Source organism: Pagrus pagrus, assembly GCF_965226575.1.
Source record: "Pagrus pagrus genome assembly, chromosome: 15".
Classification (NCBI taxonomy): domain Eukaryota; kingdom Metazoa; phylum Chordata; class Actinopteri; order Spariformes; family Sparidae; genus Pagrus; species Pagrus pagrus.
In genome coordinates this window covers 27,163,257-27,178,979 of record NC_140199.1, presented here as the reverse complement: position 1 = coordinate 27,178,979, position 15,723 = coordinate 27,163,257, and the positions used below count along the sequence as shown (strand labels likewise).

Below are 15,723 nucleotides of genomic sequence, written 5' to 3'. Positions count from 1 at the left end.
CATAGATTCTCCCTTACCATCGGTCCCCATCTGTCACTGTCTTTCTTCAGGACAATGTAATGCTGGAGAAGGCCTGCATTGCAGTAGAGGAAGCAGCCAAGGGTGGAGGTGTTTACCCTGAGGTTCTCTTTGAGGTGGCTCACCAGTGGTACTGGCTGTATGAGCAGTCAGTGGGTGGGGGCTCAGGCCAGCTTAGAGAGACCTCTGGGCGCTGCGGGGCCAACGGGGGTTCGGGCAGGAGGCCCCCAGAGACCAGCTGTGTTGTCCTCGACACAGGAGCCAACATGGAGTCTCAGGGGATGGCAGCCGTCACAGCCTCAGTCACTGCAGCAGCCGTCGTACCTGTCATCTCTGTGGGCTCCACCATTTACCAGTCCCACGCATTGCCAGGGCAGGCCATGGCTCACCCCCACAGCCAAGGCCTCCACCCCTACACCACCATCCAGGCCCATCTCCCCACCGTCTGCACCCCACAGTATCTGGGACATCCTCTGCAACACGTCCCCCGACCCACAGTCTTCCCTGTGTCTGGAGCTGCATATCCACAGGTCAGAACTTTCCCTTATACAATCAGTGGACTTTTGGTAAAGTATAGTTTTGATGTTGTTTTTACATGAACATGCAAAACTACAAAGGTGGCTGCAGGCACTTAGTGTACATATCACGTATATGTAAAGCCAGACTCGCTTGTTAAGAGAATGTAAGTAAGGCTTGTCTGACCATCGTTAAATACGCCCCGACACATTGGCAGCCCTGAAGTGCTTGCAGTTTTAATTATATATTTCTCTTTTTTGTGATTAACAACCCTCACACAGTAGAGAAAAAGTCACTGAACACACACCAACACATTTGTACTAATGTTAATATCTGTGCAGCCTTGGGTTGAAAATGTGATTGTAGATCTGTTCTGTCAGTTTTTCAGTACTTTTGAATGTGGATACCATGTCGTCTTAAACACATGATATCGAACAAGTATCTAAACTTTTGACAACCTTACAGGGAATGCACCCAGCTTTCATTGGTGCCCAGTACCCATTCTCAGTGGCCACTGGCCCCCAGCCCCCTATGGCAGCCACAGCTGTGACCTTCCCTGGTGTCCCTGTACCGTCCATGACTCAGATCGCCGTCCATCCCTACCACACTGAGACCGGCCTGCCGCTGAGCACCACTGTAGCAGGTCAGGACTATACACTGTGTGTTGTCTGTGTTTGAACCCAGCAACTACAGCAATTTTCTTCTAAATTTAGGCAACATTATTGTACATTGGTCAATGTGATAATGCCATGGGATGGGTTAATGCTCAACAGTATGATGTCCCCGTCATGTTTTACAGTAGGCAGTGTCCACTCGGGCCCCACCATCCAGGCCATACAGGGAGCATCTCTCCCCTCCCTGTCCTCCCAGCCTGGCTCATTGGTCAGCACTCCATTCCCAGCAGAGGACGAGCAGCACAACCAGCCAATCAGCCAACAGGGCCTGCACTACCTGCACTCTGCCTACAGAGTTGGTCAGTAGTTTGGGTCGTATGATTATATTTTACTAAGTAGTGTCCATACAGTACAGCTATAGTATAGTTAACTGAGTAAATGTGATCTTTGGTTTGAAGGCATGCTGGCATTGGAGATGCTGGGCAGGAGGGCTCACAACGACCACCCCAACAACTTCTCCAGGAGCCCACCATACACTGAGGACGTCAAATGGCTGCTGGGACTGGCTGCAAGACTAGGTGAGTCTGCACAGGAATTAATGGACAAAAATGAGGGATGATTTGGCTGATGTTCATTATTTTGTTTAGTGATGTATGGATTGTTTAGGCATCATATTTGAGTATGCAAGCACACAACAGCAGCTTGGCAAATTTGTCTTTTCCTTTTCTACATATTCAATCTGTTTTCTCCTCTCTTCCTGACAGGAGTCAACTATGTGTACCAGTTCTGTGTTGGAGCAGCAAAAGGTGTCCTCAGTCCATTTGTCCTGCAGGAGATCATCATGGAGGCTCTGCAGAGGCTGAACCCCGCCCACATCCATGCCCACCTCCGAACACCTGCGTTCCATCAGCTCGTCCAGCGCTGCCAACAGGCCTACCTGCAGGTACAACACATCAACATTCATACTGCAGCCGCAGCTGCAATATGATCTGCAGAAGAATGTCAGTAAATAGTTATTCCTGGTTTACATTCCAGCAGTTGCAGTGAGTTGGTCAGAATAGGTGCTTTGTGCATCTACTCAGGGATGAGAGGCTAGCTAGCTAACATTACTGTTCAGCTGAGGAGGACACCGTTAATGTTTACATCCCGCACTGTTATGAGCACAAGCTTCTTGTCTATGTTGCTATCTCAGAATCTCTGAATTGTCCATCAGACTGCCTGTAGAATCAGACCTCCCTCTGTCTCTCTGCAGTACATCCACCATCGGCTCATCCACCTGACCCCTGCCGACTACGATGACTTTGTCAACATCATCCGCAGTGCTCGAGGTGCTTTCTGCCTGACCCCCGTGGGTATGATGCAGTTCAATGACGTGCTGCAGAACCTGAAGAGAGGCAAGCAGACCAAGGAGCTGTGGCAGCGCATCTCCCTGGAGATGGCAACCTTCTCCCCCTGAGCGGGCTGCTCAGTGGGGAGCATGCTGGCTCTGGGCCTGGACTTCAGGAATCCCATCCAGCGGCTCTTAAGCCTCCAGCATTGCTACTGCCATTGCACTGAGCTGGCCACATTCATGCTGTCTGGTTCTATCAGGGACCCTGCTCCCTGCTATGTGGACTCACAAACAAACACAGCACACTGGCAGTACAATCAGCTCCGGTACCCCTGACCCAGACCTCAGAGGAGACGCCAGGTCCACCTCCTGCTCTCCTCTGTTCTTGACAGACTCCTCACTCTTGTTTTATCATGGTTCATGTTTGTGTAACTGTGGAATTAAAGTGTACTCCTTCCTTTCTTCATCTAACCTGTCTCTTCCATTTCCCCTAAACTGAAGACATTGACGGGGATCTCTCAGCCTCCATCCTCACTTCATTTCCAGTGTTTTGTAGTTTTGTTTCATTCTGTTTTGAGTGAAACCACTAAGTGTGGCTCATTTTCATGCTGCAACATTCCTGTCCAGAGTGGTAGGTGCTGCAAGGCATCGTTTGCCAAAAGCTTGTCACTATGGATCTGAATCTTTGCAGAGTGGGAGACGAGGAAGATTTGCAAGGAAAAAAAAGGTTTAATATGAGAAATTATATTGTGAGTACGAGTGGGGATTTTTCAGTATTTTGTTTCATTTTTTATATATATTTTGTATAGAATATAACATGTATGCAGAGAGGAATGGGAAGAGAATGAGAGAATGTTAAAGGTGCTGTTGTTGTTGTGTGGGATCCATATTTACATTTCAGCCTGCCTGAGGAGTGATTCGAACACAGCTCCAGACCAAAACCAGAGGCCACCTAACCACTGCTCCAAGCACTGAGTGTGCAGCAGTCACTACATCTGGATCAGTCCTGTGTTATAACTTGTCAATAAGGCTGGGTATCATTTACATTTTTTGATTTGGACCTTCTTAAGACTCAAAACATCTTTTCTCCAAGCAGATTGTGGTGCTCACCAAAGTCTCTGTGGTGGTTTCTGCTCATGTCCAATTAGAGGCTCCACAGATTTTTATTAGGTGACAAATATGTTTTTTGATGCCTTTTATGCTAAATATAAATATGCTTTTCTACAAAATATTTCTAGACATTAAACAAAATAAGCTAAATTCTCTCTGCAATGCTGTCTAAACACAATTGAGCTAAATCTAATCTAAAATCAAATCCAGTACAAAACTAAATTAGGAATTACATTAAAGACAAGTGTAACTTACAAGACACCAAGCATTCAGTGCCATCAGTTGTTAATACTCAGTAATACACACACTAATCAGTGTGTACTCAAAAAGTATTGAGATTCCATACCCAGCCTTTCTTTTCAACATCCTAATCACTGACTAATTCAAATGCATCAACAGTCTCAGATGCTTCCATTGAAAAGTTTAGAAAGCAGCTGTGAACTGCCCTGTATTGGACATGGTGAAATTCCCCAGATGTACATTTGCCAAACTAGTTAAAGTGCTGGTGCTCATCTTTGTGTTTTCAAGTTTTCCTTCTTGTAAGCCCAAAACAGAGTCTGAAAACATGACAGACAGGCTACACAAAGAACAGATATTAATGTATTATCAAAGTACAATGTTGGGTGCAGTGTCTTCTTCAGTTCATTCTGGTATAGGCATGGGATGATATGACAATATCATATCTTGATTATCCTGGCCAAAATAATTCACAGTATTGTCTTGATAATCATCAAAATATACTAAAAACTCTTCAAATGGCAGCAAAACATACTGCAATCACTTGACCATGCATTTTGTTAGGAAACAAATATTTGTATTACACCGCAGATAGGACACACAGTGATAGTGAACATCCTTTATAGTGAAAAACAATCCAACTTAAATAAGGTAATCATAAATCATAAGGTCCCCCTTCATAAATAAAGAATAAATAAATGTTAGGGACCTCATCCACCTGTCTTTCTTTTAGTTTGGAATCCATAGCCTTTACTCACACCTGACATAACAGTTTTTCCACTAGAAAGATGCAGGTTGTGGCGATATTATTTAAATATAGGACTGCACGCCATTGAGCAAGTCAGCTATTTCACTGATGTGAGCAAATTCACCATGATCAACTTATCTTCAGTGTTTTTACTGTGATCCATGATAAAATCTTTCCTCCCATCCCTGTTCTGGTGCACCGAACAAGAATGAGCTTACTGCCCTTTCTGTTAGACACTACCACTTGTTGTTTTATCCCCAATCAGTCACAGGGGTCAGTAATGACACCATTCTGGCCACACTCTCAAAACAAACTTGAACAAGCTGCGTTAAGCTGGGATTTAGGTTTGACTGGAAGTGTTTTCAACGAGTATACATTGTTTTTCCAAGATAGATAATTGAGAGTTTAGTAGTTGGTTTGGCAAATGTGTGTTTTCAATGGGAAGCATGTCACACATTGGGTAAGACTGTCCCATACAGGGCCCAGACAGTGGCTGTGTCTCATTTTCACCATCTTCTTCTATTGAATTTGGACGCTCCTTGAGGTTTTTACTATTCCAAAATTCACTGTGTGTCGCTCACTTGTCTTTATAAGGCTACAGCTGTAATTTTGCAATACCTTCATAATGTTTCCTCTGTAGACTATCTAACACAGGGATACCTCCAAAGCCACACCTTCAGAGACCATAACAGCCCTATAAATGAGACCCAGCCATTGTTTGGCCCTGAAAAGCCCTTCTTCACTGAGCTGTGTAATGCACACAAGTCCAAACACTGACCCGGAGCTGTTGGAAATCAGACACATGAGTGTGTTTGAGTGGCCCTTTTCTTCAATGTGGTTAGCTCATAGACCATGGTGCTGTTACTTTAAAACATGTTGACGTTCCATCTCCGTCTAGGCAGCTGCTGTGGTTCTGAACCTGCCTCTCTGATTGGCTCTGGACCTCACAGGTGAAGGTGACTTAGTAGAAAATGTACTGTGATATTTTTGTATTCCTCAAAAAGTGTAGCTTGATTGAAAAATTCTATATGTGCTGATTGCAAAAGGTTCTAATTTAGTGAAAAGAATAAAAAAAAAGATAAAAGCAATACTAAAAGTGTAGAGTTTACTTAATAAAGATAATTCAAAACACTAGCGTGCTGTGAGTGGTGTGTGGGGTTTAGTAGGAGTTCTCGGTCATCTCCCTACAGAGGTGAAACACATTGTGCTCCTGACGCTGCCTGCACACTCAGCAATGGCCACAAGAGGGAGCAGTAGCATAATTTATAAGATCATCAGACAGGAATAAAATTGTCCTTTTTTCCCCCAGCAGTACACAAGACATTTCCACATTTCCATTCATCCTTAAAAATATGTTTTTTATTATAGCAGCAAGGCCAGCACTTTCTCTCTCTCTCCCCCTCTCTCCTGATGCATGACCAATCAGGGAGAGAGTGAGCACCGAATCGGCCCTCTCGCTCAGCACATGCACTCAGGCAGCTAGACAGGAGGATTGCAACAGCCATGAATGGACTTTTGACATTGGTATTTTCCTTTAAGTTGAGTGTGTAAACCAGGAAACAATCACATATAACTTCCTGGACTGTACAATCAGACACCTCTTGTTAAGTTGGACACCCTGCAGTGGGCAAGTTACAATAGTTTTTTCATGGTCCTTCATGCCTACTCCAGGGCCTACTGCTGTACAAGATGTCAACCACCCAGGATAGGGAACTACTAGTGCAAGCCAGGAGGCTGACAACTCTATCTGCACACCGTCAGGACGAAGACCTTATTGGCCCAGGCAACTGGAGCCCACCAGTGACATCAGCAAATGATGATGAGCAGCCCATCTCTCTAGACCAGCACGTTCCTCCCTCTAGCGGTCCAGTGGTGCAACTGCACAATGACCCAGAGGGGCTGCGAAAGCAGAACCGGGACCTGATGCAAAAACATGACACCCTTCTAGCTGCAATGGAACTTAAAGCTGTGCAACTAATATCTCAACCTTAAGACCTGGCAGAGTGAATACAGGCTGGGACAACTGAGGGAGTATGATGGAGACGGATCAACTCAGCACGCAGATCAAACACCTGGGAGAAGTAATTCAGAAGCTTTACACATGTTCATCCATCCTCAGCATGTCTCCATCCCTACCCTCCTTGTCTGACTGGCTGAAATTTGAGATCCAGGTGCAGGCTGACACCTCAAGGTTCAGCTCCTGCAAAGAGACCAGCACTAAGAGGGAGCCATGTAGACCTGCCAAGCCCTCTTGGAAATCAGCTATAATTCTGCTTGGTACTGAGCACCCCCTCCCCCACAGCCAGACTCCTGACATTTTTGGTAAATATTAGAACTTTTTCAATCAACCCCAGATATGGTTAGGTTAGGTTACATACACACGATACCGAACTGGTTCATTCCCGTACCGACAGTTTGGAAGATGACATGAACAAAGGCAAATCCGGTAGAAATCAAATCAAATCAATTTTATTTATATAGCCCAAAATCACAATCACATTGCCTCAGTGGGATTTGCAATCTGTACAGTGAACAACATCCTCTGTCCTCAGACCCTTGATTCGAGTGAGGAAAAACTTGTCATATTGAGAAAAAAAAGCTTTTAACAGGAAAAAAAGGTGGAAGAAACCTCAGGAAGAGCCACAGAGAAGGGATCCCTCTCCCAGGACGGACAGACATGCAATAGATGTCGCATGTACAGAAAAGAAGAACAAAACAACCTCCTGTCCACCATGGTGACCTGGAAGGGGGCAGGCCACACAGTATAATTAGCAGTAAAAGAGAAAAGATCAGAATGAAGAGGCATCGTTGAAGATGATGAACAGGTTGGTAAAACAGAGGTGAAAGCTAACCCTCAACCGCCACCACAGCAGGCTTCACCTTCACCTAACGTGAAACACAATGTTCAGCCAGCAATGCCTCAAAGAGCGCGCCAGTATTAAACTTGGAACGCGAAGACAGACTAGGGTTTGACAATTTATGCAAGGCCATCATCCAAGATGCCTTGTGAAGAATCAACCTTTGGATGAAGAAGGTCTCCATACCTTGTTGTGTGAAGCTAAGGCCATCATTAACAGCAGGCCTATCACAAAGGCATCTTCAGACCTCAATCATTTAGAGGCCTGAACACTGAACCACCTGTTGTTACTCATAGTCACGCCCGAGTTACCACCAGGAGTATTTAACAAAGATGACCAATACACCAACAGAAGATGGAGACAAGTTCAGTAACTCACTGACTTCTTCTGGAAACGTTGGTGCAAAGAATACCTCACGCATCCCGAAGAACGCCAGCGATACGCCCAATAACAAAGTTATGTCTTCTTAGGACAACGTGATAAGGATGGTGATGGACTCGAGCTGAAGGGCTTACTTGTTTACGATGGGGTGATGAATTCCAAGATTTCCCCAAAGATGGTTTAAGTTTAAGATAGCATGTAGGCTCCATTATATTACAATTTTGAGTAATTGTTTCAAGGACATTGATAACAATTAGAGGCGTTAATGTAGGAGCCTAAATGCAGACTATTTGATGTTTCAGTAATTTACATTTAACACACACATTTTGATCGAGCCTCTTGCTTTAGCTCTAGGGCAGAAGATGGTATCTCCCAGGGTGGTAAATCTCATAAGGTATCACTTTATGTGGACGACTTTTTATTACAGTCAGTTATTACAGTGATATCCATCCACAAGCTTCTGGTCGTCCTCTGGATACATTTTTAACCACTCCCCTTGACAGAATCAGTGTTCAACTAAATTTGTTGGCTTCCTGACACAGACTTGTTTCTTCAGCACAGTCCACATGTTCTCGATGGGGTTCAAGTCAGGACTTTGTGAAGGCCATTCCAAAACCTCAGTTCTAGCCTGATTGATCCATTCCTTTACCACTTTTGATGTGTGTTTGGGATCATTGTCCTGTTGGAACACCCAACTGCACCCAAGAGCCAATCTTCTGCTGATGATTTTAGGTTTTCCTGAAGAATTTGGAGATAATCCTCCTTCTTCATTATTCCACTTACTTTCTTTAGAGCAGCAAATCCACTTGCAGCAAAACAGCCCCACAGCATAATACTACCAGCACCATGCTTGACAGCAGGTATGGTGTTCTTGGGCTTAAAGGCCTCACCTTCTCCCCTCCAAACATCTCCACCCATGTTGATGCAAAACACACTTGACTGTGGACACTGACACCTGTCTTCCAGCAGCTTCTCTAATCCATTAAACTCTCAAGTCTTTGAATGCCTAAAGATAACATATTTAACAAACCCACCCAACCTCCCTCCAAGGAAAAAAAAACACCATTACACAGTCATTTGTTCCTTATCCACATACTGAAATACCCATTATATTGAACTAACTCATACAAATTCAACATAGCCCTTGTAACCATGAGCCATCCCATTATGCATCACAACTAAAACATGCAACATCACACAAACCTGCAATAATACAAATGAAACGGGTAAGTAAGCTGATAATACTGATAATTTCATTGTCTCATGTTAAAGGCTAGGTCATATCTCCCTTGCTGCTGCAGCTGAGAAAGAAGTGAGTTATATTTCAGAAAATGAAAGAAAAACATCTCCTGAGACATGAATGCCCCCTGAAAAATGCTACAAAGTGTACAGAAGAAAAGAAGAAGCAGTGGATGTTGTGAGAGAGTCTCTAAAGACCTTACAGGGAGTCTGTGCAGCTGGCGACCTGAAACCGATGAGACGGTGCAGGCTGAAACCTTTTAAAATGGGGCCACACACAACGTGCACCGGCTCCCTGCCTGACTTGCGCTCTGTGCTCCGTTTAAATAGACCAACTTCTCAGACTGCAAACACAGTTGGAGGCTCAGAAATACAGTTTAACTCCACTGCTAAATACAATGTGCTACCTAGTCTGACACTAACAAGCTAACAATAGCATTAGTATTAGCGGCCAACAGAAATCTTTATCAGCTGACCTTGCAACTGATTAACTACACTAAACTTCAGGTAAATACAGTAGGAGTTTCTGTCACGTTTTTTAAATAATTCACTATTACTGAATTCTTACACAGTTCAACGTGTGCCCGTCTCCATCCTGTGTGTCCTCAGTACATCCTGATATGTACATGAACATGACGTCTTTCTTGTTTTGAGCCTTGCCCACCATTGTCCACTGGCCAATGTGACATAAAAATGGCAAATAGGCAGATGAAACACATTCTATATTCTAATTAAATCTCACTATAACCAACTGGAAACCAGTTGTAAGTGCTTGTTGTTTGCATACCATCCCCAACAATTATTAAGGGAACTTTCTCCTAAAAAGTCCTATTTCATTCCTATCATTGATGCCTTCCTGTAAATTCAGGATTAAATACATTAAGATGTCTCTTTCCTTGTAAAACGTGTCAGTTTATCATGGCATGACTGTCTGTTTTTTGTGTTTATCTTGCATCCTGTCTGTTTCTGTAGCCTATCTAAAGTGTGTCTTACCTCCCAGCAGCTGTTTGAACACTGTTTCAACTGATTTCACCATTTACACCAAATTGATTAAAGAATATAACATGCATATGTTATACTTGATGCATGTCAAATCTTACAAATACAGTTAAAAGTAAATAATATAGGCTACTTCTTTGGAGAAAAAAGAGAGTGGAGAAAATCAGCAGATTCCCTGAAAAAAAAAAAAAGCTCAACTATGGTGACTGTGATGGCTGTCTACAGAGCAATCTTAATTATTTGGGCCTTCTTGTTATTTCAGCAAATGTTATACATGAATATATATTTCTTTTTTTGTGTAATTAACGTATCAGTTTCTCCTAGTTTTGTAGGTGTAGGTATGTTTGCATAGAGAATGGGGAAGTGAGATCAGATCTCAGGTGGTAACAAGTCGCATGTCTACGTGTTTATGGTCAGGTGTGAATTGACGGGCCTGAAGCTGTCCACTTATGATCAGATCATTCAGGACAAAGGGTAAAACCAAACATAAACAGTCTCTTTCTCAGAACACACCTGTTTGGCCCATTTATTTATCTGCTCCTTAAACGCTAGCTAGGGTCAGGGTTAGTTTATTTAGAGACCCCCACAAAGCTCAGATTATGGACCTGGACCTTATTTCTAGCATAAAATATGATCATTTACTCACCCAGGTGGAGTCGTTCGGACGAAATTAGATCCAGTGTAGCGCCGCGTATATCATAACAGACAAGCCCGGACTCAGAGGGGAATAGCACTAGCATATCATAACAAAATATTGGTGAAATGAACTAGGTTCGCGCCAGATAATGCTCATAGAGGCTGCGCTTCAGTGCCCCGAACACTCGCATTATATGGATATACGCGGCGCTCCACTGGATCTAATTTCGTCTGAACGACGCCAAATGACACCAAAGTTATCTGGGTGAGTAAAGCCTCGTATTTTATGCTAGAAATAAGGTCCAGGTTGTAAAAAACGGTAGTTCCCCTTTAAAATGGTGAAATTCTGTTGTGCTTTGACAAGTTAGTTAGTGTGTTTGTTTATTCAGTTTATTCAGACATGAAAATCAATAAGTGAAGATTTTTCGCTTCTGTTAACATTTCTTCCTTGAAACTTCATAGAGCACCTTTAAAGTGTGCTGTTTAAGTGTATTGATATATGTGTAAGTGTCACCAGAGGAATGTGCAGTGTGTACAAGGAAAAAACAAATACTGTATTTGTGCACATGCGCTCACATAAGTATATAATATAATAATTCTAATGGTAATAACAAAACCATGGGTTTTGCAGGAGTGCATGGAAGCCTGGTAGGTTAGACCTTTGATGCTGCAAAAGAAAATAAACGATTTTATATAGTGGAGTGCGGGGCATTACAGGTGCAGTTGGTAAGTCTTATAAAAGTAACTTTTTGTCATATTTGCTAAAACTGTCATTATGTAAAGACAGCATTACATGAAACTAGTAATCTGTAAAAAAACAAACAAAAAAAAAACAGGCTCATTTAGCCCCACCCACTGCTCCTAAGTCCCGCCCCTTCTGGTGGACCCCCATGGGACCTTCGGGATCGTAAAATATGCATGGGATTCAATGGACAGAAAGTAATTATTTTCTGGTCCCAGTCGTTATATACCTTGGATTACACAAATGTTGTTTGTGGGTTTAAATGATATTTTTTCATGTCAAGAGTTTGTCAGTTTATTGTGCAATTGTTCAGTTAAAGGCTGTAGAGAAAAAAACACAATGAGAAAGACTACATGTCGCGTATGTGACGTCACGTCATCACCCTTTCCCTCTGCTTCTCCATTCACAGTGCCGATCACATCAGATCAAGATGCCGGTGTGTTTTGTGCCTGAATGTCCCCATTCCAGCAGGAACGGCTGTTCTTTCTTTCCCGTCTGATGTAAAGACTAGGAATCGCTAGCTCAAACTGATCAGGTAAGAGATATGTGTATGCGAATTTAGCAAAGATAACATTAACTTTAACATTAAGTTTAGCCTTGATTTTCATAGTTTCAATACATCCATATCCTTATTATTATACACAGTTGGAAGGAAAAGAGTGGACCTTCTGGAATCGTGTGGATTTCTGCATGGTATGATGGTGCAGGTGTTTTATGCATGATTGCTCCTACAATGTGACATGTTATTAGCACAAGAGAAAATTGTCCCGCTTAAATTGTCTTCATTGAAAACCCTCAAGCCAGTGCTCCTGATGACAATCAGATATCCACAGGTCACATTTTTATGACCAATCAGTGCAGAAAACCACACATTTCCAACGGGTGCACATACTTTGATAGCCATACGTTTCATCTGACTGTGTAAGAGTAATTTGGCTTCAGAGTAGTGATGAAGGTTGTGAGAAAAGATAGTGAGCAACATGTAATGATGAAAAACATGTTTTTCTTTCCTTTTTAATCCACTCTTGTAATCTTACATAATCTTGTAAATAAAATAAACAAAATCAAAATCAAAATCAGACAGATCAGGGAGAGTCGAAAGGGACCAGCAGCCAGCCTTGCATGAAATTCTTCTGGATTGTTTGTTGCTTTGAGGGGTGAGTTAGGGCAATAACATACACAAATAATTACTGCAACCGTGTATGAATCAGTCTTTAAATAAGTAATTAATAAAAGGGATTTACTCTTTCCTTCATCAGACTTCATGTTCAGCTTTGTTCCCTTTCTCTCTTTTCGCAGGAACAGCTAAAGCCCCCAACCAGGACTGACAGACACAGGAATTTTCAGGTCAAGTGTTTTATTAATTCTACTGCATCACAGTTAGCAGTGTCAGCATACACAGCAGTATTTAAAACTTAACGGTGACCAACTGGGCACTTAACTTGTCTCCTAGACCCCATCCCAACTAGGTTGCTGAAAGAAACTTTACCTTTAATTAGCACATCTCTACTAGAAATGATCAACCTGTCTCTATTAACAGGATACGTACCACATCCTTTAAACTAGCTGTAATTAGACCGCTTCTTAAAAAGCCTAATCTTGATCCAGAAGCTTTAGCCAACTATAGACCTATATCCAACCTCCCTTTCCTCTCCAAGATCCTTGAGAAAGCAGTCGCCAACCAGCTATGTGACTTTCTTCAAAAAAATAGTTTATATGAGGATTTTCAATCAGGTTTTAGAGCACATCATAGCACAGAGACGGCACTGGTGAAAGTTACAAATGACCTCCTAATCGCTTCTGACAAAGGACTTGTCTCTGTCCTGGTCTTACTAGATCTTAGTGCTGTATTTGATACCATTGATCATCACATTCTACTACAGAGACTGGAACACTTAATTGGCATTAAAGGACCCGCATTAAACTGGTTTAAGTCCTATTTATCGGATCGATTTCAGTTTGTACATGTTAATGATGAGTCATCCCTGTATACCAAGGTTAGTCATGGTGTTCCTCAAGGCTCCGTGCTTGGACCCATACTATTCACCTTATATATGCTCCCTCTAGGAAATATAATTCGAAAACACTCCATAAACTTTCATTGTTATGCAGATGATACACAGTTATACCTATCAATAAAGCCAAATTAAACTAATCAGCTAACTTAACTCCATGCATGTCTCAAGGACATTAAGACCTGGATGACCTGCAATTTTCTGCTGTTAAACTCAGATAAAACCGAAGTTATAGTACTTGGTCCTAAACACCTTAGAGATGCATTATCTAATGATATAGCGAGTTTGGATGGCATTGACTTGGCCTCCAGCACCACCGTCAGGAATCTGGGAGTTATCTTTGATCAAGATATGTCCTTCAACTCCCACATAAAACAAATTTCAAGGTCTGCATTTTTTCATCTACGTAACATTGCAAAAATCAGGCCCATCCTGTCTCAAAAAGACGCAGAAAAGCTAGTCCATGCATTTGTTACTTCCAGGCTGGACTATTGTAATTCTCTATTATCAGGCTGCCCTAACAAGTCTCTAAAGAGTCTCCAGCTGGTCCAGAATGCTGCAGCACGTGTACTGACAGGAACTAAGAAAAGAGATCATATTACTCCTGTATTGGCCTCTCTGCACTGGCTCCCTGTAAAATCAAGAATAGAGTTTAAAATCCTTCTCCTAACTTACAAAGCTGTTAATGTTCAGGCACCATCATATCTCCAGGAGCTCATACTACCCTATCACCCAACTAGAGCATTACGCTCCCAGAACGCAGGATTACTTGTAGTTCCTAAAGTCTCCAAAAGTAGAATGGGAGCCAGAGCCTTCAGCTATCAAGCTCCTCTTCTGTGGAACCATCTTCCTGTTTTGGTCCGGGAGGCGGACACCCTCTCTACCTTTAAGAGTAGACTTAAGACCTTCCTTTTCGATAGAGCTTATAGTTAGAGCTGGTCCAGGACAGGCAGCTCTTAGTTATGCTGCTATAGGCCTAGTCCGGGGGACAATGACACACTGAGCTTCTCTCTCCTCCCCTCTCCTCTCCTCTCCATCTGTATACATTATGCCTGTATACATGCCCCATCTCTGCATGTCACTGACTTACTTCTTCCCCGGAGTCCTTGTGCTTTCTAGTCCTACAGGCTCCCATGGATCCTGGCCGCGCCCGGGTCGTGGATCGTGGATGCGCCCACTGCTATGGCCCTGCCTGATCGTGGATGCGCCCACTGCTATGGCCCTGCCTGATCGTGGATGCGCCTACTGCTATGGCCCTGCCTGATCGTGGATGCGCCTACTGCTATGACCCTGCCGGATCGTGGATGCGCCTACTGCCATGACCCTGCCTGACACCCACCACTACTGTCGCTAATATTAGTCACATCTGTTACATACGTTCCACTACTATTATTCAAATCAAATCAAATCAAATCAAATTTTATTTGTATAGCCCAAATTCACAAATCACAGTTTGCCTCAGAGGGCTTTACAATCTGTACAGAGACGACACCCTCTGTCCTTCGACCCTCGATTCGAGTGAGGAAAAACTTGCCCCAAAAAAGGCCCTTTAAACAGGGAAAAAAAAATGCGGAAGAAACCTCAGGGAGAGCCACAGAGGAGGGATCCCTCTCCCAGGACGGACAGACGTGCAATAGATGTCGCATGTACAGAGCAGATCAACGAGATCACAATGTATTCAATTATAAGCGATGGTTGACAGGAGTGAAAGTACACAAAGATGTATTACAGCAATAATGATGAAATGCACATGGAAATGTGATTACTAGTGATAACAGTGGTAGTGATCAATGGTAAGGATGGTATGTAGCAATGCAGTACGATAATAGTAGTGGAACGTATGTAACAGAGATGTGACTAATATTAGCGACAGTAGTGGTGGGTGTCAGGCAGGGTCATGGCAGTAGGTGCATCCACGATCAGGCAGGGCCATAGCAGTAGGCGCATCCACGATCAGGCAGGGCCATAGCAGTGGGCGCATCCACGATCAGGCAGGGCCATAGCAGTGGGCGCATCCACGATCCACGACCCGGGTGCGGCCAGGATCCAAGGGAGCCTGTAGGACTAGAAAGCACAAGGACTCCGGGGAAGAAGTAAGTCAGTGACATGCAGAGATGGGGCATGTATACAGGCATAATGTATACAGATGGAGAGGAGAGGAGAGGGGAGGAGAGAGAAGCTCAGTGTGTCATTGTCCCCCGGACTAGGCCTATAGCAGCATAACTAAGAGCTCGTCCAGGACAGGCCTGGGCCTGTCCTGGACCAGCCCTAACTATAAGC

General features: G+C 43.3%; 1 protein-coding gene across 3 annotated transcripts in view; it reads left to right on the top strand.

Annotated features, from left to right (window-relative positions):
* zswim8 (zinc finger, SWIM-type containing 8) overlaps positions 1 to 5,704 on the top strand; it is a 45,424-nt gene extending 39,720 nt beyond the window's left edge. For 2 of the 3 annotated variants that reach the window (XM_084375213.1, XM_084375212.1), the window contains exons 21-26: positions 51 to 548; positions 1,000 to 1,177; positions 1,334 to 1,507; positions 1,607 to 1,726; positions 1,913 to 2,091; positions 2,401 to 5,704. In XM_084375213.1, coding sequence (XP_084231339.1) covers positions 51 to 548; positions 1,000 to 1,177; positions 1,334 to 1,507; positions 1,607 to 1,726; positions 1,913 to 2,091; positions 2,401 to 2,604 — 1,353 coding nt within the window. In that variant the 3' untranslated portion in view covers positions 2,605 to 5,704. Of the gene's footprint in view, positions 1 to 5; positions 549 to 999; positions 1,178 to 1,333; positions 1,508 to 1,606; positions 1,727 to 1,912; positions 2,092 to 2,400 lie in introns of all 3 variants that reach the window. The other variant, XM_084375211.1, reaches the window with a different exon arrangement.
* Positions 5,705 to 15,723: the final 10,019 nt, after the last annotated feature.